This window comes from Varroa destructor, unplaced genomic scaffold (assembly GCF_002443255.2).
Source record: "Varroa destructor unplaced genomic scaffold, Vdes_3.0 BEIS01000002.1, whole genome shotgun sequence".
NCBI lineage: Eukaryota > Metazoa > Arthropoda > Arachnida > Mesostigmata > Varroidae > Varroa > Varroa destructor.
Genome location: NW_019211455.1, coordinates 48,330,719 through 48,352,701, shown reverse-complemented (window position 1 = coordinate 48,352,701; position 21,983 = coordinate 48,330,719). Strand labels below are relative to the sequence as shown.

General features: G+C 40.4%; 1 protein-coding gene across 2 annotated transcripts in view; it reads left to right on the top strand.

Moving 5' to 3' along the window:
• Window positions 1-21,983, top strand: part of LOC111244616 (uncharacterized) — a 113,614-nt gene that overhangs the window by 90,222 nt on the left and 1,409 nt on the right. The window contains exons 2-10 of one of the 2 annotated variants that reach the window (XM_022791893.2): window positions 2,555-2,734; window positions 4,216-4,369; window positions 7,155-7,287; window positions 14,072-14,215; window positions 14,398-14,574; window positions 14,677-14,902; window positions 16,494-16,731; window positions 17,563-17,873; window positions 19,167-19,348. In XM_022791893.2, the coding sequence (XP_022647628.1) occupies window positions 2,555-2,734; window positions 4,216-4,369; window positions 7,155-7,287; window positions 14,072-14,215; window positions 14,398-14,574; window positions 14,677-14,902; window positions 16,494-16,731; window positions 17,563-17,873; window positions 19,167-19,348 (1,745 nt within the window). The remainder of the gene's footprint in view (window positions 1-2,554; window positions 2,735-4,215; window positions 4,370-7,154; window positions 7,288-14,071; window positions 14,216-14,397; window positions 14,575-14,676; window positions 14,903-16,493; window positions 16,732-17,562; window positions 17,874-19,166; window positions 19,349-21,983) is intronic. The other variant, XM_086979950.1, reaches the window with a different exon arrangement.

Genomic DNA, 21,983 nt, shown 5'->3' with positions numbered 1-21,983 from the left:
CCACCCCCGTGTCGGGCTGCACGGATGGCTTTCTGGACTTGAAAATGACGCTAATAAAAACAATGGAATATATTTACATAAATTTTTATTTATAGCGAACTTAGAATTAAGCTTTTTTTTTTTTATCTAAATAAAACACCAATTGGTTTTCATCATAACGTCTTACCTAGTTTCTGTATTACTTAGCCAATGGTGATAAAAACGGTCAATTTAAATAACAATCTATTTCATTAATAACGCAAGGGATTTTAAAGTTACTGACGCTATAGAATGATATACTTCCGTATATATAAATCCGTAGTTTAGTTTTTTTCTATCGATATTCGGCTACTACATACGTGTATATATATATATATATATTTATACACGTTTCCAGATACACGATATCTTATATATCATGTATCTGAAAACGTGACAAGATACATTTATTTCCCAACGAAATAAAGAAAGTACCCCTTTGGTGAAATAAAGATAGCACGTTTTACTACTGGCATGATTTTCTACACGGCCTTCTCCTGCAATAGTATCATACATTAGGGGGGGCAAATATACACAACGCTAGGTATATTATTGTTATTTATTATTGACGATTATTAATGATGTCCAATAGCTACGTGCTAATTACCATTTGTCTTTATAACAATTTGATTAAATAAATCAAGGAAAAAAATCGCCAAAGTTCTTTCAAAGTGCGTTGAATAGCAGCATGGTCATTCATCTATCGATGGCATGGGGATCGGTCAAACGTAGGCAGCCACGGCACACGAACAGAAAAGATTCGGGAAGCCACCCAAATAGGCAGTGGCAAAACCGTGAGAAAGAAAAGATCAGCTGATTGCTATATTTTTTAATGAAACCTTCATGGCTGGCTTAAGTCTATCGATATAAATTTTGAGAGGGTTTCCTGACAGGATGATAATTTTATATCTTGTTTCGCTTACGCGTTTCTCTGTTAACTAGGCAAATGACAAACGCGACCTTCCGATTTTCCCTTATTATTCGCAGAAGCTTACATGGGTTTTTCTAAAAAAATTTCTAACATTACTAACAACATATATTTTTGTATCTGCGACCTTGCATTTTGAATTTAATATGACAATATACCAGAATGTTGCACAAGTGTACTGTATATTAGTGAGCTCTGAGACGAGTGGACGTATTCTTTGTTTTTAACGAGATGTTCAGTATTTGCTGTTAGGCCAACCGACGTTGTAGGCTCATTGGAGATCTCATGGGTTACTAAGCCTATTGTATGTGTACCCTACTCCGTAGGCCATGTTCATCTAAGAGGCGTAATGACAAAATGTCCGACAGTTGAGCGATAGGTGGGATGCGATTCGTCGATTCAATTATAGCGTCTAGGTTCCGCGGTCGTGGATAATTGCCGTTCTAAGGCTGGTGGAAGTCTTTTCAAAAAGTATTACTAAAAAAAAATTACTTGTATCCGAAGTAAAACCATTACATTGGATCTTATCTGTTGATACCTAAAAAATATTTGTATGCGATTTTACTAAATCGTGTTAGGAGTGCCCAGTCGAAAGGGGGTAAGATGCATCATCTTGGGTACGATGATCATTATCTAACTACTATATATATATATATATATATATACATATAATAGACTCCGCAGTGATCGTTTTCAGTAGGCAACGGATGTTTAAGCTACAGTTATCAAGACATTACTGTCGAGAACGCGTTTTGGATAATATCACCTTCTGATGACATCTTCAGATGGCAGAACCACCCATTGCCGCTACATGTATTTATATGTAGTTACATGATAGTTAAGACATACATTTGGTCCAGATACTCATTATTCTGTTTGTTGTACTATACATAACACGGGCTATACAGGGTAGATAAAAACTAGATTTAGTGGAGAAATATGTGAGTCTCCTGTTCCAAAGACAAGTCTACGTTCTTATTAAAGTCACCTTATTAAAGTAAACTATATTTTTCAAAATATAAATACAAGTTTTGTGTTCCATGACTTTCATTAGTTTGAAGTTATTTACACCGCACCTTATATAGGGAAAGTATAGAAAAAAAAACTAGATTGGATACTACTGTTAAACGTAACTAGTCGAGCCGCATAGAGAGCTTGGTGCAATATAAAACCCCGTACGAACCCAAAGATTTTTAATACTGACAACGATTCTATTGCTTAGCAGTTCATCAAATATTCCCACCAATAATTAGGACAGCGCGCGCCAAATTCAATTACTTTTCTATATATTTTATGCGTAATTATCGGTATCTGAATAAATGACAACAAAATCCTGTACTCATGTCTTTCTGCCGCATACATATCGTAGCGCTAAAACGGTATCGACATGAGTGTATATAATCACCCGCTTATTTCTTCCACACACACATATATATACCTTCCTTCAAACATGGGTAAGTTAGTCTGTATTGTTTACTCATTCCATAAGAGGTATCCCTGATGAGTGCTATTGACTATGTATGTCTTTATTGCATAGACTATTTCTAATGTGGTCTTCACCTAACGCACCTTTTGCTTGTATTCTTGCTTTGCGTTTCTTAATTCAAGTTTACCCTGGTGCGCTGTCCTTGGCCACATCAACGTTCATCAGTCCAGTCGTCGTGGCTATCTGCCGTCGACGATCGCCACGGGTTGTCGCGGTCTTAGGTGGACTCCTCTCAGCATTGGGCTGCCTTTTTACCTCATTCGCGACGCAGTTTCATCAAATCTTCGTCTCGTGGTGCTTTGGTAAGCGGTCAATGACTAACAGAGGCTGTTTTTTTGGTTATGTTACATTAACCGATGCACCATCCGCCTCTGATGTCAACGCTTCCAGGGGCCATGGATTGGTAATCGATCGGCTGGTGTTTTTCTGCGCTAGTGATCATATTTACTGCCAGCTTACGATTAGGTAGGTCATAAGTTGAATTCTACCTGAGTCATATGGTGGATGCAGACCGAATCGTTCCTACAACGAATCCCCGCAAAAACTCTAATATTCCCAGCCGGTTGACTATATTTATTACGATAGTTGATATCCCTATTAGAAGTGGGGTGATGCATTTAACGTTTCAAGAAGTGCTTAGTTCTCGACATCACCACGTCTAAGGATTGCTCAACAAAATGGCGTTGCCCTCCGATGACAAAAACACTAACTTACAGGTAAATAAGCCGAAAATGAAAGTTGTGCGTAATGTCGAAGGCTGTCGATCTATATCAGAATCGTAAGGATCAACTTTGATTGGACTATTAATTCGCACTCTGGCCATAAGGCACCAATGCTGGTAGTTGATCTTTTACTAGGAACATTTTTTTCTATTCGCGGGACGTTTCGCAGAACTCTAGATAGCAAACCTGAAACAGAAGCAGAAGAATGAATTTTCGATGAAAACATGCAACAAACGTGAAAACTGAGACACGTGTCGGTAGCAATGTATGCCTCCTTCTATTATTACTCCTTTATATATACACATTATATTAATATTAGTATCAATGAGGTTTCAGCTAGAAGTTCAGTTTTTTTTAGTTAATACTCTATACAGTTCTAGTAGTTAATAGCTAGCTATGACAAAAATACGCCAGGCCCAGTTTTAGCCTGTGTATATTTTGGAAATGACCATCAAGGACTTTGGGCCGCTCTTAACCAAGCTAATGCCCTGAATCCTATCGGCTCATCAGCGAAACATGAATCTAAATTAATTTAATGCCTCTGTCAATTTGTTTAGTGGGTAGTTTTTCTCTTTTTACGCATAAACACATAGTTTTCAAATATGTAACAAATTACTTTTTTAGTTAATGCATCAAATACTTCCTGCAATAGACATTTAGAGACAGCCAGGCCATGCTAATAGTATCAGCATTGGTAAGTTTTAAGATTTGTTAATCCTGCAGCCCAAAACTTTGAGGCGAAACTTTCATCTTCACTTTTTTTTCGGATCACTTCGTCCTACTAACGGAATTGCTAAATATTCTAATTGAGTTTAAAAACATCGACTTTATGAGGAAGATATTTACCTGAAACAAAAAACTAATTATGTTTATTAGACCGATTTATACACAATTATCCAATTGTGCTTAAAAGGCGTCTCTATCAGCCAGTTATCGAATGTAAAGGGTGTGCTATGACATTCGCGAAGGAAAAGCGATTCCGTCATTTTTGCCAAACATTTTTCAACGACGTGGGCTGGGCTGGCCTGGTTCAACAGTTCGATTATAACTCTGCTTTTCAGTGGTCGGAATTGGATTGGGTGTCACTCGGGAAACGGCCAACATCGTCGTAGGTTCGTACTTCAAACGGAAACGGGAAAATATTGAATTACTCTGTCTTGCAGCTACGGGCCTCGGTGTCGCTTCACTCAACCACTTTCTACATCACGTTCTCGGGTACGTTTCGAATCAGTCGGACTATACACTGCTAAATCTTTTTAGCTTCCAGTGTTCAAAATACGCGATCAGATCTCTCTAAATTAGCGCTTCAAATAATCAAATAGCCTGTGCATGTTCTTTGCAACAACGGCATAGCCATTTATTATCTAAGATAATCTTTGTCGCTAATTATCTGAATAGCGTATTCTGCGATGATTGATATTGTAGTATATCAATTTAGCTAATGGTACGAATCGAGAGAAGGAAATTCGCATGAAACCGAGAAGCCGAAGTAATCATTTACGGCTAGTTTAACCAGGGCAAAATGAAGGAACCCTGTGTAATACTCGACAATTTTTGCATACATATACCGGGTCCTAGAAACGCGGACATCAAAAAAGAGATCTAATAAAAATACCTGCCGTAAAGGATTCTGTCTATAGTAATATTTAATATCGTCAGATTCTCCCACATTAGTAAGGGCAAGGGCACCTGGTCGCTTAACGACGCAGTAGCGTCTACTATTCGTGGCCTATTGTATTATATGGAGAAAACGCTCAGGTAGATCATTATTAGCGACAGATCAAAAGCTCTTTCTTCCAGCAAAAAACTATCATTCGCGGTCCCCTGATGGTTGAGAAGGTTCGTTGTTAAGAAAATACTCTCCTACTCTGTGTTTCTGTGTGACTCGTATATGTGCACTAACTGTACTGGGGCGCTGATCTGGTTCTGCTTCCAAGGCTAGAACCGAGAATCACAGCGGGTCAGGGATTTGGCTTAGTCAGACAGAATTAATCTGAAGACAAATGAGACACTCTGGTTTCGTCTTTAGTACGACGGCTCGAAAGAATCGGAGCGATCCGAGACCAGATCAGCCGTTCAAAGCATTTCGAACAGCTACAGAGCAGTGACACTTGAACTTTTTTGGTGCTCTTTTGTTCCGCCCCCGTTAAGCTTAGGTAGCTCAGTTCCTGATGGGCGTCAAAAATGCCAGCCGGTCTAACTTTTCGACGGAAGACGATAGACGAACTCTATCTCTGTAGAAAAGACACCTGCCTTATAGGGTCTCAGATAATTCAGACACTTAATCTTGTCATTTAATCGATAGAGCGTCATTGTTATGATAGCTGGTTTAGAACGCGGCGGCATGTGCTCGTATAAAGCCATCCGATGGCGAAATCTAAGCAATTGTGATGTCGTCGGCCGAGGGCTAATTTTGGCAGACGCCGATTTTCGCCTGACATCATTCTAAAACACTCGAGCTACCAACTAGACAAGGCAACTCTATGAGGGGCTGAAGTTTCAACGTTGAGGGACATGAAAGGGGATCGAGCGAAGACTCTGTAGACTTCTGAACTATTAATATCATCATTTTTGCTTAGAATAGTCCGAGAACAACAATGGCGAGGCAATGATGTTGATGAATTGCCAAAATTACGGTCGGAATAGAGTGCTACATATAAAACTTAAAAGCTGCGTATAGTATAATATATTTCGATGCTTGGAAAATTATAATGAAATAGCTTATGTTAATTAAGGATAATTTTCATTACCATAGCTATTACATTACACTGTGTAATTGAGATGGAACGTACCACGTTCGCCTCTAATAGTTCAATAATTCGATGGTACAAATAAGCAGCGTTTAGTACGGCACCCAGCCTTGTCTACACTATCGTGAAATAAGTATGATCAAGCAGCCTTTCTTGTACGCCCATAAAGGATAGTCAATTCAAAACATTTAAGAGTATTACATATTATAGCGATGCAAAATTCGATTTTATCTCCTCCTGTGCTGTCACGAGGCTTTACTACCTATAGGCCACTTAAGAAAATACGTTTGCCGTCAAATCATTTATCTTGGCTCTCGGCACGACTACAGAGTGGGGTGACCGACGTTCAATCGTGCCGAGCTGCGTGCCAGCCTAAACGGATGAACGCAGATGAGATAACCCTGTATGTTCGCCATCTATGTCTATTCCTAGTAGCTTTATAGCGCCAGCAAGATTCAGCATAAGAACTCGATAACAGACGGGGCTGTACTGGTTTTTGTTCGTCGAACAAATTGAGCAAACCGCCCGCCGAAAGCTGCGGGCACGGCTTGGGTGTTCGACCCAAGGAAGCAGGACTCACGTTTACCCTGAAAGAGCCTCATCTTGAGAATGCCTCTTCTAGTTTTTTGCAATAGAGCTGGAAACATAAGGAGCTTAAGGTTGCGGTGTGCGGTTACATGATCAGCCCGCCAAGATTCTGCGATATAACAATGCTAACGACGGCTATTGTTGATTTTTGCCAATGGGTCTTAAGTGTATGAATGATCTGTTGTTTTTTTTTTGTCGACATAAAAATGAACTGTAATTCACTTGCTCATATACACAAACGGTACCACGATTTATTGGCCCTTCCGTTCGAATAATCAGTAGCAGCATTGAATTAAGTTTAAGATGACGGAGCTATGTCAGGCTTTTGTCAAATCATGTTAGCTCTCTTAATCAAGAAACGTTGTGACCTCAATACAGGGTACTTATATAAAGCGGTCGTACATTAGCAGTCTATTTTTCCAGTAGCTGGAATGTCGGCGTATGACGACAGCGTTTGAAATGTGAATCAGAATAGAAGATTGCTTGAGACGATACAAAGTAAACAGTATAGATCTCTTTCGGAGGTGGATATATGCGTATGTTGTTTTTGTTGTTAGGGGGTGTACGTTCAGGACGTTCCAATAACAAGAACAAATTGTGAACATTAGCCAAAGCATTTCGGTTGGTATCGTGTCGTTTTTGAATGTTGTAAATGCTTGCAGCTCTTTCGGGTGGCGATATGGCCTGCAGGCTACGACTGGTGTGGTATCTTTGCTCTTCATTATTGGAATGCTCTATCGGCCAGCTTCGTTATACCATCCGCAGAGAAGAGCTATTGTGCATCTCAAGAACCAGGTGAGACCACTAGATGTAGAAACGTGGAAGAATTCGTTCATTAACGCATGTGCTTGTTACGAAAATTAGCAAGCTGTATCTTCAACATATAGGAGTAACTCTTCTCGTTTCAGATGAAAAACCCCGTTCCATAAGAATTTTAGCAAGGGAATTATTTTCACGAAGCAAATAAAAGTGGTTCGGGTCAAAGCGACGTTCTGTATGAGAAAATATTCTGTGCTCCGGACCCATGACACGATTTAGCTCTATGCAAACTCTTCTAGTTCCCAGTTAAGGTTTGCCTGAATCACACTCTAGGACCCCTTAACTAATTTTAGTATCACGAACAACGCTAACCGCATTGACTACCGTCGAGAACACGAATGTATGCGAAAGATATATATTGGAAGATGGATCAAAGCGATCTCGGCACTCTTGACGACACAAGAGGTCTAAAGCGTGCTTCATCATACGACTGAATTTAGCCAAATATCGGCAAGGGGACCAGCAATCGTCATATCGTTGTTCCTTCAATGAAGACAGTTGTAATTAATTTGTGTTTATAAAGTACATTTGTTACAGAAATACATATCGAAATGAGGATATAGATTTGTTTGCTCATTCTGTCATAAAAACATTATGGTTACGAAAAAACGCTATATTAAGCTCATGTGTATTATGTGTGATTTTTTTTGTTCACACAGGTTGTGAAGTATGTATTTGCGGCATGATACGATTTATTATAGTAGAAACTTGCTACCATTTTTTAACTCTACTGAATTCTGATTTGCTTCGACCCGCTTTATACGTCCCTGTGATATGGATTTCAAGGGCTTTATTATAGTAAGATAAATGTTGATTCTCAAAATTCACGCAAAAAACAGTTTTGAGATATGGGGAATTGACTGTCGATGATCATTGATTTCACCGCTGTCCCGTTACGTTTACAAGTAGTCCTGTACCAAGCTTCGCCTGTTCGGGATTATGTCCTTCATTCTTACAACAATCTGTTATTGTTGTTGCGCTAGGACATATAACTCCTCAGTTGCATAGAATACGTTTCTATATGTTGTAGTTCTCTTTCGTTTCGTTCATGGTCGGAGTATGTAGCGGTGCTATTGTGTGTTACAACTGGTCACAAGCGCTGCATCGCTTGGCGCTAGCAAAATCCTTCGTTGTAAACGGTGTTCTCGTAATTTTTTTTCTGGCGTATCTTTATATAACGCTGTTCCGCTCTGAATTTTTCTAAAGGGAGTTTCCTTAAGCTGAAAAGTAGCTTCATTACCGCCTCTGAATTCACCCGATATTATAGGACCTGAGGGTCCTATTTTTCGATTCCGCAAGATAGGTTTCTTTCGGCCAGAGTATTAACTGCATTGTACTGCTATATCGATGTTACAGGTTGGAAACAATAGTTGTTGGATCGCAGTTTCGTTTCGAAGAAAACAAAAATATCCAGCTGCGCCTGCCGCCTAAGCATTTCGGTTTAACGCCGAGGGCCAGGAGAAAGGCCAAGGTTCCCTGGCATGTTATCATGAGAGACGCCAGGTTCGAATCAGCGAGTTTAGCTTAGCTCTTGTCCCGTCCTGTGTCCGAATGGGCTCTTATGAATGTGTGTAGTTCGCTACTTATGAGCGACTTGGACCCGTATCGTCTGGCGTTTGCAGGTAAACTCCACAGCCAGACGGAACTGAGTAGCCGATCAATTGATTATTTGTTTGTTGACTGCTTCCTCCTTGTCGTCGTCGTCCTTTTAACGATTCAGCGTAAGCAATCAATGATAACGCTTGTGTTTGTTGCGGCTGTGAAACGTACCATTGTCTCAATCCCGTATGAGTTGGACCGAGGAGAAGCGACGAGGCGGTCGATGGGTCCAGAGACGTCGCACGGTGTAAATATGATCGGTTTCGACAGTAATCGTTGTTAGCTCTTCATTAGAAACATCTGGTTACATGAGAATCAAAGAATCAGCTTCTCTAGAAATTAACAATATCACCATACATATATATATATATATATATATACGTATGCACCCTTTTTGTACACACCGTTTTTTTGTATAGTAACAAAAATGCGGGTTGGCATGTACAAGCTGTATGGATCAGCACCGCATAGCCATTCTGTGGAAGGAAACCGCTCATAGATATAAGCAGTTGAAATAGCTAAATGTTAACTAAGCCAGATGCCAGGCAAGGTACTCGGCTGAAATTTAAGTGAGAATTTAGGGGTCATATTGAGAAATGTTATAGAAAATTTTGGCTGCATTTAGATCAACTCGATTCGGTAAAGACAGCCCTATTAATTGCCTGAAAATTCCGTTGTGGTAAGTTTAAAGGACTAAGCAGAAAACTTCTATTAGCATACTATATAGTGTTTGTACGATATCTAAAGTGAGCTACGTTCTAGGAGCCCGTTTGGCACAAATGACGGCCTCCATGCAATATACAAGATCTAAGTTACTTTTTAGGGTACAGTTATCCGCTTTAAAGTAAAGGGTCAGTCCAACGACTTATATTGTAGCGCATTTAAAATAATGTTCAAGTCATATTTAAAAACTCTTAGAATTATACGTATATATTAGGTATGCGCAGCATTTCTACAAGTAGTTTAAAATAAACTGTACTCTTTGGGTTTTTGTCAGAGATCTAAGAAAATCTCTAAAAAATTCGCTCAAAAACTACTCAGTAATGAAAAAAAAAAATGTTCTAAACGATGGCCGTCTACAAGTCGGCTGTTACACCTGATGTTGCGGGAAAATATACCCTGAAGAAGATTCACTCACCTGGGCCCCATATCCATTATTCCCGAGTGCCCTGAACATAGGCCAGCCTGCAGTTTAAAGATTAGGGATAGTCGATTTTTCAGCAATTGGATTAGAGGGTTATAACTTCCTTTTAATTGGACTTGCGTTGCTGAGGACTCACTCGAACTACGATTCCAGCCTTTAAATGCTTTAGCTTTAAATACAATAGTAACTACACCGACCGGCACGACATGGGAGGTCAAATTAATGTAATTTTTGCCATCGGCAAAAGATTGAACCTTTAGGAAAGCTGCAATCCTGATACGACGTACTGTGCTTCATTCACGTTATACGCTGAATCGTGAACCGGCTAATAAAATTATTGGTCGTCTGTAAAAATCGGTCGACATTTGCGTTTTATATTGCTTACAGCTACACGAAACAGGTTTTCTTAATTATATATTTATATCAGTTTTATTTAACTTACCTCTGAGTTAGTCCACCATAAAATGCTACCAGGGCCAACCCAACAAAGAAGAGGGCCAGTTCACGGTGCTCTCAACGATAGCACCTCAAGCGCCCGCGTTCGATGAGGCTATACGTGTGCAAAGAGTTCCTTCATGCTAACATCGTCATTGTCAAGTCAACCATTGTTCGGATCTGGACTTCACAGGACCAGTGCTTTGGCCTGAACCAGCGGGCCGATGTCGCGGCAAGCAGCAAGCGGGCCTGCAGATAACGTAGCAACGTCACCATCAAATTAAAACCGGTTTCATTAGTTTTTCCAGCGAATACGAATCATTTGTATTGACGCTCGATCCAGAGCAGCAGCGGCGGCGGCGGCGGCGGCGGCGTCGTCTGCAACCACCACAAATAAATCAACCCTCCTCGATATACGGGAAGGAACCCAGAGAAGATAATGTATTAAGGCTGGGATCGTAACTAACACTACACAAACCACTACATCTGAACTAACTTCCCCGGAGTAGCACCCACAGCCGCCACGTAAAGCCCAAGTGGCGCAAAATAACGATGTGCTTGCGTGCAAGTTATTAGGTTATTATAAGAAGTCAATAGATACGAGTAGTGTATACATGCAGCGAAGTGGTCGCTCAGTAAGTGCAAACGTTACTTTTCGATCGGAGAGCGATAGTTGTTGGTCTGATAGCATTAGAAGAAAACAGATGCACGTAGAGAATGTAAGTGCAAAGAATAAAATGGGCCAGCGGGAACGGGCGATCGTATTCCTTGGAAAAAAAACTAAGTAACAATAAAAGCTACCGATAAAAAAAATGATGTGTATTTTTATGAGACTTCGTTTTACGATATGTAGGTATCTTTCTATTTATATGAATGGTCTGAAAACGCACTCTCACTTCTAATTAAGGAAATTTCTTGGAATATTATCCCAGCAAGCACCGAAAGTAAAAAAAGACTACATAAAGTCTTCTTAATTATCTAAGAATATTTACATGGAGAGTATTTTCTAAACTATAACAAGATACAATTCTTCATAAATACGTTTTACTGGTCGAAGAATGAGCAATTGTAACTAACCCGCATATAACTATTGTTTGTTGGCACCCAGGTACATTCAGGGTGCATTATTACTTACCAGGATATATTTCCTTATATCTACCAAGCTGGTCATATATACTTTCTCAGGTTCACTTAACTGAAAATATAGGAAAGTTTATTTTCAAGGATAAATTATATAATGTTGATTACCGTTTTGCGACATAGTCTATCTGAAATATCAGATCAATTGAGGCACAAAGATAAGTCGTTTTATTTCAGTTAAAAGAGACAGCGTGTATGTATGTATAACGTCCAGTTGCGACGTTGCTTTACAAAACGAAGCAAACCGGCTGAGAGAAATAAGAAACAGAGGACATGTCTGGGCTGCTATTGTGACTATTTACCGATCAATCTTAAATTCAAGTGCTTTTTACGATGGAACAGGGGTCGCTTAAAAGCTCTACTTTTGAGTCCGTCAGCAGAAGATGAACTGCTGTTGGTGCTCTGAGCTGGCTGAAAAAAAGGTAGCTATACTGACGTATGAATTTTGCATTACCGGAAATATCAGGGAGGAACGGGTTAGCGGAGGGGTTCAGAGACGTGACATGTAATCTGTAAGAGCTGGCAATTGTTATACATTGCCAAACCAGTCCACCCTCTGAAAAAAGAATTTTACCTGAAATATTCACAAACTTTATCATTCTTTTCGTTTCGCAAATTTTACGTGAAAATTAGGAAAATGTGACAAATTTGAAGGTTGAGTGGATAGGAGGAGGAAGCGGCATTCGTACACAGCTAACACTTCTGGCAAATACACGTAACGTTTTTCGGGAATACCACTAACGCCCTGTAGTTGTGAGCTACATTCGCAAGCGTTCTCGGTGAAATGGTCGTTTTATTTTTCTATTTATTTCATTGTGTTATGTAGGTCCTCTATGTGTACATATATATGTGTGTGTATCTCGTGCCCTTAAAATCATATAGCATAGAAAAGTTACCGTCTCTACAATATTCTAGCGATAAAATAACGATAGACCAGTTGTCGAATAAGGTTTATCGATTGGTAGTCAGCACTGAATTTTATTTATGTACAATGCATAGGAATATTTTCAAAATAATCAGTTAAAATATATAACAATATACATAGTTATCCCGGCTTAATAATAATAATAGTTTTCCATTTTCCACATCGAAACAAAAATGTGCAAATGCAAAAAAGCCATTTTAGATAAGATATAAACTTTTGACTAACCTGAGTTCATTAATGGTCTGACATCCAACTTAAGCTATCTGTTAATAGATAACAAAATATTGCCTGCTTGGTAAGCTGGAACCGGTTTAGCTAGCAGTTCCACGTAAGGAAGTTGCCCGTTCAACTGAGCCTTGTATTGATTCAATAAAAGGGGCAGACGATCGTTATCGGCTACTATCTTATTTAAATAATTCGATACGTCGATTACTATTAGGATTTCTGTCATCGTCAATTGCGTCGTCACAAGCGTCACCTTTTTCCATTTGGCACATCGGTGCTAGTGCGGACAGAACTACTTCTCTTACTGAGTCTCTGATGCTCCTGTAATGGTCAGTTATGACCTTTTCTGTAGTCATTTTTTTATGAACTGTTCCCTCCCCTCAGTTCGAAGCACTTTACTGAGTATTGGCCTTTCTGTTTCAAGTGTCTCCAGTCTAACCTCCCCTCTTCACGAGGTCTTTTTCTAAATTTTCTTCTTTCTTGAAAATTCGTTTTTCCAAACGGAAAAGTCTTGTCGGCATCTGTAATCCTAGGCCATGACACCTTCTCGGAATTTTACCATACTCTATCACTGAGTACTTTCAGTTTTACGCAGGACCCAGGTTGTGTGTTCCTAAAAGGCTCATCACCGATGAAGATCTGTAAGGCTGGCTAGCTGAGTTGAGAACTAGATAGATCAGAACAGAGAGATCGTCTATTCGATCAGTTGAGTTTAATTTTCAACTCGCCAACTCGCTGCTCAGTTAAACCTTTCTGGAATCAAAAATGATATGAAAAATTAAAATACAGAGAGGAAAAGTTAATGACACGATTCTATCACTCAGGTTGTCAGAATGAAGAAGCTGAATAGTATTAGATCTTATCTAAACTCTATATAGTGTTTCCTTCCATATTGTGATTTCCTACTTGTATTCCTTTCCTGATAGCGATATTTTAGCCTTTCGAGTTGGGCCGCCCATCTTAAAAGGGGGACAATAATTATTTTTTTTTTATCTCATCTCTGGTCCCTCATCGCTTTTGCTTCGAAAATGTTCAACAGCCAAAGCAGCGATTTTCATTGTAGTATCCTGTATTTAACGAGTTAAATCCTGTTTTTCTTTGCCAATTTCCCGGCGGTCTTTGTCGACGGTTGCCATTGTGTGATTTGGGCAACTCGGACGCTCGTATCGTTTTGCGCGTTGCCTGTTGCGGCTTGCAACGACGTTGGTATTACTGAGCATGGGACTTCGGGATCTTGTCTTCTTTTTGTTTGGATCTAATTCGCATGGAAATTCATATTGCGCGGACCTTAGCGTCGGAAGATCAAAGAGAAGAATACAACGAGTCAGAAACCACCTTTGTTCGAGTTTTCGACACTTCGAACGAAAACCGTCCGCGTTCTAATGGTCGTATGCTTCTTTGCGTCGTTTGCTATATATACGCCATTTCTCTTCATCGTAAGTATTTTTCAATTTCACCAAAGAAATATGGCATATTAATAAGAGGAACGATAACGCTTGTGTCAAAAGAAAACGGAACGTTTGCAATTAGAGCCAAATAAAATAAGTCATTAATAGCGGAACGTCGTAATTATGCAATGCATTATATATATATATATATATGCTGGTTATTTGTACAGGTACCATTAGCAGTTTCGGAAGATGGAGGCGGCTCAGTTAGTATGGGGACGCTAGGTGACCAATATCTCCTCCAAACAATTCTCGGCTTGGCGCATACTTTTGGAACGTGCCTTTTCGGGATGTTAATTGTGGGAAACTCGGACGATTGTTATGTGGGTCGAAAATATTTATCCCAGGTATGATCACTCTGGACACTATAACATAGTAAGTATAGAACTTTATGTATGGATCAGTGTGAACTGACGAAAATAAAAACTAACAATTGCTGGCATTTCCAGGCTGGTCTTCTAGGTTTGAGCTTCTCTTGTGCTTCCCCCATGGCTCTGGGGGGCTTCCGTGGACTGGCCTTGCTCGCCGTCTTAAGTGGAGCTCTCTCTGGTGGCCTCGGCTATTCGCTGAAGCTGTTAGTGTTTGAACGGCTGCGTGCAAGGCACTTCTCGAGAGCGTGGGGTTTTGTCCACTGGTCGATGAGCGCACCCATTCTGCTCATTCTGCCAATTACCCGTCAGTGTCAGGATTCACCGTAAATTTTGGTCAAGTTTATGTAGCATAGTTCATTAACTTGATTTAACTTTATGGTTAGTTCTCATCGAAAAACAAAGGTAGAATTAATCTCCTAATATATATAAAGAAAGAAAGAGAAAATGGAGCTATATAGGCCAAAATGTGTGCAAAAAGACAATCAGTGCTGCGTAAAAGAGAAAATAAACTAGTATACTCATTAAGGACTTTTCTATTATCTGGTCGGCCGAAATGAGCTCGGCACAATTTATTCACTTTCGATAAAATATCAACTGAGCTCGTTACTTAAGGCGGAATTAAATGGGCCTGAAATGGGCTGAAATAGGCCGCTAAGGATTTCGAGCGAAACAATGTGTTGTTCATCTTCGAAACGAGACGAAAATTTTTCCTCATACTGGAAAAGACTGTGATTATACTTGGACAAGTGAACGTTTTATAATCATTTGCTGGTAAGTTAGGCAGGTAAAATGTTATGATTTCTCTACCTCGCAATATGAAGCCTGCTTTGAAACGGTCCAAACACTGGCACAAATTGCGTATCGTTCGAGAAGTTACGATACCGTCTTGTAAAGCTAACTTAATTGGATCGAAGCCTGTATAGTTACAGTGATTATGCATTATTTTGGTATAAATAATATTACCATGGTGAACTCTGTCGTCACTAGTCACAATGCAGTGTTATACGTAGCTTATTATGAAGTAGTATTATTTTTAAAAACGAAGCCACATGTGACACGTTGTTGCAAATGCAGCTTGATCCATATATGCATTATTACTAAGTTGAATTTTGGTCTGAGGATTGATCTAGCTCGCTCAGTTCCCCTGCAGAATTAGCATTGACGATACTCTTGACTCCGTACGGACTGGAGACACAGTGACCATCCTATAGACATATTTCACTCGTGTCCATATGGCACCCAAAGCGATAATGTAATATTGTCTGATAATTTGCGTAAAGCACAGCTTGTTTCTGGTTTGCTTTTGCAAATAGATCTTTGGTACAAGCGGAAGTTTTGTAGAAGGACGAAGAACCCATTCTACAACAAAAGCTTGACGAAGTACAGATAGATTATTTGGATGTCCTACATAGGTCCATCTCTTGATATTGGCCTGCAAAGCTTAGTAACGCGAATTGCATTCAATTGTTGATCCGTGTGCATCTGCAAATTCTGAATACTTTATTGAAATTTAAAATGAACGTTAGCAATTATCAGTAAAGTGGAGCGTTATGCGTTTTCGAAATCCTTTAAACGCCGTCGTTTCACATATAACGTCCCAGCCATTTGGATTCTAAGTAGTTCGCTACCATCGTTCTAGTTTTCTATGCTCTAATGAAGTTCATGTGTATCGATATTAATGTTTACGAATAATAGCTTCACGAAGGCTCTGGATTAGTACCATTGGAACGTTAGTGTTAAATAAACTGGTAATTCGTTGTTAAACCCGGCCTTTCACGCTATACTCACAGCGAGTTTCGCTAGCCAACGTCAAATACTATATTGTCATTGCAGCTGAGACCGCTCAAAAGGCAATCTCAATCACACTCCCTTTCCACTTGTTCCTATCTGAATAGAATACCTTTCAGGATCGACGGCACCTTCAACCGGTGGCATGCTCGGAAGTACTTCCGGTAGCGGGGGTTCAGCTGGGTCAAGATTTGGCCCAGGCGGAGGTTTTTGGTGCACAGGCGATTTGCGGGTGCCGTTCTACGTCTCATCGGGATGTGCCCTGTTTGCCAGCGTTGTTTTGTTTGCACTGCCTGTTTCCCACAGGGCCGCGTGTCGAATTCTCTATGCCGATCCATTCGAACGGTAGGTAAGGGCAGACGACGTTTGACAAAGACGATGAACGTCACTTTAGCAACGGTGTGTACGTCTTTTGAATATAAACTCATGCAGGCTTTACAGCAATTTGTTTCTCATAGGACTTCTAGCAGACGTCATTTTCTAAAGGTTAGGAACAAAGGACGATCTGTAGCATGATGAAAATACGTCATATCAGCGCATCCGTATTACCGTGAAAAGCATCATGCCAACGGCAAGCGAACTATATGCAGGATTTAGTTGAGCGTTCTCTCAGGTCCACTTCGACTACTAAGCAAATCATGCAACTTCTGCTCTCTTCTTAACCAATTGACAATATTATGAGTGCGCAATGTCACAAGAAAGATGCCGCGGCCCAATAATAGGTCCAAATGTATTGTCAGCATTGGTTTGCTGCCTATTCATTCGCTTCTTTGTGCCTTAGCTTATTATCTATCTGATTACGGAGACGATCGATTCCGGTAAAGTGTACGTTGCTTTGCTACAATACACCACATCCATAAAAGGATCAAAGTACATTTTCCTTTCTGGACGCCAGATGTTTCGGACATGCTTAGTTCTTCACACGCGCACACACGGCATACAATGCACTGTAGTGATACTATTTCGACACTAGCCGCAGGCAATTGGCATATCATTCTTAAGGCACCAGTTTTTTTTCTTTCTATGCGATTTTCTGCCCTAGCAAGGCCTTAGGCGCAGTTCTTCTATGATTCAGCTGACACCTCACCCATATTCGGATTCTTGGACGTCCCGCTCTCTTATTCGCGACGTCGTTTTCTCCCTATGTCATCTGCTGACTCCCTTTGTTTCTTACAGTAACGGAAGCCTATCAAGCACCTGGCACACATGCAGTCAGTCTGGCAACAGCAGTTTCTGCAATAACTCTGCCTCGGCGGGAATTGTGGCCTCAAAAAGAAACAATGCTGGAGTTCTAGCGGGACCACTGCACGCTAACGGCAACTACTGTCCGATGTTGGCAGCAGGCAGAGTAGGGGGTTCGGCTTGCGTTTCCGCCGCTCTTGGTAACGGAAGCTCCTGTATGGGGTCGGCGTACAATGGAGGCTTCCGCTACAGCCCAGTCGGCGGGTCAACGGCATATCTAGGCGGGATCGACTGCGACAGCCGAGGTCAGTAGTAGCAAGTGAATAGTCCAATAGAGAGAAAGACGAAATAGAGGAAAACGAATGAATGAGAAAACGGAGAACAAAGCCTCAGGCCGAGGAAAAAGGTCGCGCATGTCAATGATGCTCCTTTGCAGATCCCTAGTGTGTGAATAACCCAACTGAATATACACATTCTATCTTATCAAGTCTATAAGTGATAGATTGCGGCTACCCTATCTACAGGGAACATATCCGCCAATACGTGACAATAGAAGAGTACTCACTTAGAGGACGACATCGCTTCACCGTCGATAAATAGTGTAAACACGATTAAAAAAGATGGGCACTTGACCTATAATAGTTGTCTGCGCGTGAATATGTGCGCACATCGGGCATTGCGTTTTCCTCTTACAGAATATCTGCACTTGTTGCCTCGTCGAAACACAAATTGAACTCAAAAGGGCATAAAACGCGCACTTTGCCCTTTCTAGGGGCGGTGCACGGTGGTATTACGCCGCGGCCCGGCTTCTGCGTAAAGAACGAAGCAGCCTTTTTAACTTTTCTATGGCACAGTTTGTTGCAGCTTTGCAAAATGCTGGAAAAGAGATTAGCAAAGAACTGGTCGACGTCAGGAGGAAACGGAGTGGGCCACAGGCCAACCACCCTTGTAATGTTACCGAAATCTTCTGTACAGAGAGCAATTTGGGTGAGGAGAATCGCTGGAGTAAAAACGATGCAGCAACTGTAGGAAATACTGCTGTCAAATAGTAGAGATGTAGGTAGAGTCCAAGCATCTTTCCATTACCGCACTAACCCGTAGACGGTTTGATGTAATCAAGGGGGCACACATTCTTTTCCGTAATCTTACATTGACTGCTGGCAGTAAACGGCGTGCTCCTGTTTACAAATCAACACTGCAAAGAACGAATGGTTTTAACAGCAACGTTTTATACAATGTCTAAATGATTCCATCACGTCAACAGCTACGTCGCTTTGACGAACGGTTTCTGCGAGAAAAGCTATAGAGAACTTGTATTCTATAATTCCGTGAGCTAGGAGAAGGTGAAGCGGTTTCGTATGATTTATCTTATTTCCTCTAATGTGAAATTCGTGGTTATACGGAGCCCATTCCAAGCCTAGATTGGGTGGGGTTTGGCGGGAAGCTGAACGTTTTTTTGTCACCCTTACTTTATTTTTGATCCCACAACTTGTACTTTTCGCCGTCTCATCGCATCGTAATACATTTTACCCTTGTGCTCACGTAAACATCCGTAACGGTTTAACCTTGACAATGATGACGGCGACCAACAACAACAGTCGATGAATGCGTGTCGTGCCGGGCTCAGTTGGACCGTCTGCAGCGCACGGTATCCTGGGCAACATCCGTGGATCTTCTCAACGCACAAATGAGCAACTTTGAAGATAACGATGATTTCAATGAAATCGGAAAGCGGCCCGAATTACTTACATGCATCTCGGAAGAAGGACTAGTAGAAATGGTGAGTGACTTTTTTTGGGCAATATTGCATTCAACCGTGTCAGTTTATATTTAACTAATTCATTTATTGAGGTTAACGTAAATATCAACAGTTAATTCACTTTGGTTTTCAGTAAAAAAAAAAAAAAAAAGACAGAAACACCAGATTCTTTTAAAGCGATATTCGTCTTATTGGCGTAATCTAAATGACTTATGTTCCCTTCTAAGTTTAAATTAATCAAAATGGTCAAAGCATGCAACTCTTATATATATGTGCATGTCTAGCGCATGGGAGAGCACTCCGTAGTGTCTAAGGTTGTCACGCTGGCAAGACAAAAAGCACAAGATTGTAATAAACACTGGCTGTAGAATGAGCATCGTCCCTAATAATCACCACAGATTATAAAAGTAGGCATAACAACGTTTAGGCTTTTGGGCTTCTATTGCTCGATTTTAGCGTTCGGTACCCCCGCTAGGCATTGTTATATGAGACGGCTGGCCTCCAGCACGAAACGAAGCCTGCTTATGCCAGGATTCGAACCTAGACCATAACGTGTGCATAAGATTAGCAGGCAAATACGTCATCCACCACACCACTACGACGACAAGTTCCTGGAGCCAAATTTCTCCAGCCCTTCATAGTAGAATATCGCTGCATTTTTGCCCTAATGGCAATCGATAATGTACACTGTGTCACATTCTTTAGGTTGGAACATAAGTAATAGCTGTCTTTTAATCTAATAGTAGCGCAAAGTACGTAAAGCAGTTTTTTGCATCGATTTTTGCTATAAATGGTTTGACATTGTTTTGAACCGGGGTAGATTTTTCTTGCCTAGCGACTTTTTTTTTCTGTGGAATGTAGCTAGGCGATATACAGTTCCCTGTTAATCCTCATATTATTCCCAAGCGTATCTTAACACATAAAAACTTTTCACTTCTATCAAACGTCAAACCTTTAGACTTGGGCAGAAAGTGAAATAGACTAGGCATCAAAAATCTACTTTCGCCGAGAATAGCCATCCTTGAAATGTAAATTCGTGGCCAATATCCATTCACCACACAAGATCTTCCTGTGGCCGAAGTATAATGAGCTTATTGATGAGAGTACCCTTAAGCGGTGCATAAAAGTAACTAAACAGAAGGGACGTGACAGGACGCGTTTGAAGAACTGCCATTACCCATGTTCTAGCCTTATAAGTTTACTATAGAATTATTTACAATACGTTTGGTGAGATAAGCTTGCAACATAACTGTCACAGTCACTACAGTGTGTCATGTTTACATAATACGGTACGTTGGGAAAAAAAAGCAAAAATAATGTTACAGAGTGAGTATGAAACCTTTGTTGAGCGGTGATATGGTATTCCTATATGTACATAGTTCTGTTTCATTTACCACAGCGACACCAGTTGTACATTATTGAAAGTAGTAACAATCGGCAAAGGTCGGAACATCGTAAACCTTTGTAGCCTCTACTGTGGCATAGTCAGCAGGTGTCCAAACAAGCCTGGTTACTTACATTTGGTCTCGTTCATGGCACCAACCGGTGTTGGCCAGCACTGCATCGGTGCGTAGGCCATGGTTAATGCATTGGGGTGCACTTGAGGGCGTTACTCATCAGCGTCTACCCCCTCCCCCTCCCGTTCTCATGTTCAACCTAGGTTTTCACAGGCAACAGCTCGTTTCCTCATGCTGCATGACCTGCTTAACCTTCTGTCGCCCAACTGAATATATGTGAACCCTAGATTCAACTATTGAACACTAAAAACTCATTGTTTATTCCACACCTCGTTTATTCATGCGCATTCATAATTAACACAAATCTTTACGTAAGTTTTAGGTACAGTAAAAAAGCAAGATAGAGCAGATGAAGATGAAAATCGAAAACGTTAATTTCACTAGATAATTATCTATGACTTTTTAAGGCTGGACCGTTAAAGCTTACTGCTTCACTTTAGCATGTCGGAACCCAAGGATTTTCTCCCCCAAATCAGGCTCACAGCCGTCGAGCCAATCAAACAATTTCGAAATCGATGACGAAAAGCTTCATATAATCTCGTTTAAATGCGGAACTTTGTTTTTGGGACCGAACTAACACGTTCACATGATTCTTTTGTTTTGTTTATTTACGTTTTGTACATTAGAGAATTTACCTTGAAGGATACAACTTTTCCATATTTCATCTTTAGAGCGTATCTTGTATAACTCCTACACCGTAAGCAGGTCATAATACTAATAATAGGAAGAGATTTTTTTCTCTATATTTAGTATCCACATAAGCTGTTTTAAAAATGCGGGAAAATACAGAGACAACAATAGTTTTCTGTTATGGCGTTGTGGTACGAAACAATTGACAAGAGACATCAACGTGTTCCGCGCTTGCCAGTTCAATGCAATTTCATTAGTATAGTTGAAGAATGGCCAGTGCTATTATGTTATGTAGGTACGGGGCAAACATTTTCGTAGAAGAGATATTGATCTTTAGTGTGTAGACAAACGGTTCTTCAAACGGAACATCATATAATATAGTACTTGCGTAGGATTTCAAGCCTTATAGTTTAGTTTGAATAACATATGTTTCAATAAATGAAGCGCTAAAGATCAAGGCAGTACAGTGTGACCTAGATGCTTTTTGATAGGTCCAGACGGGCCAGATA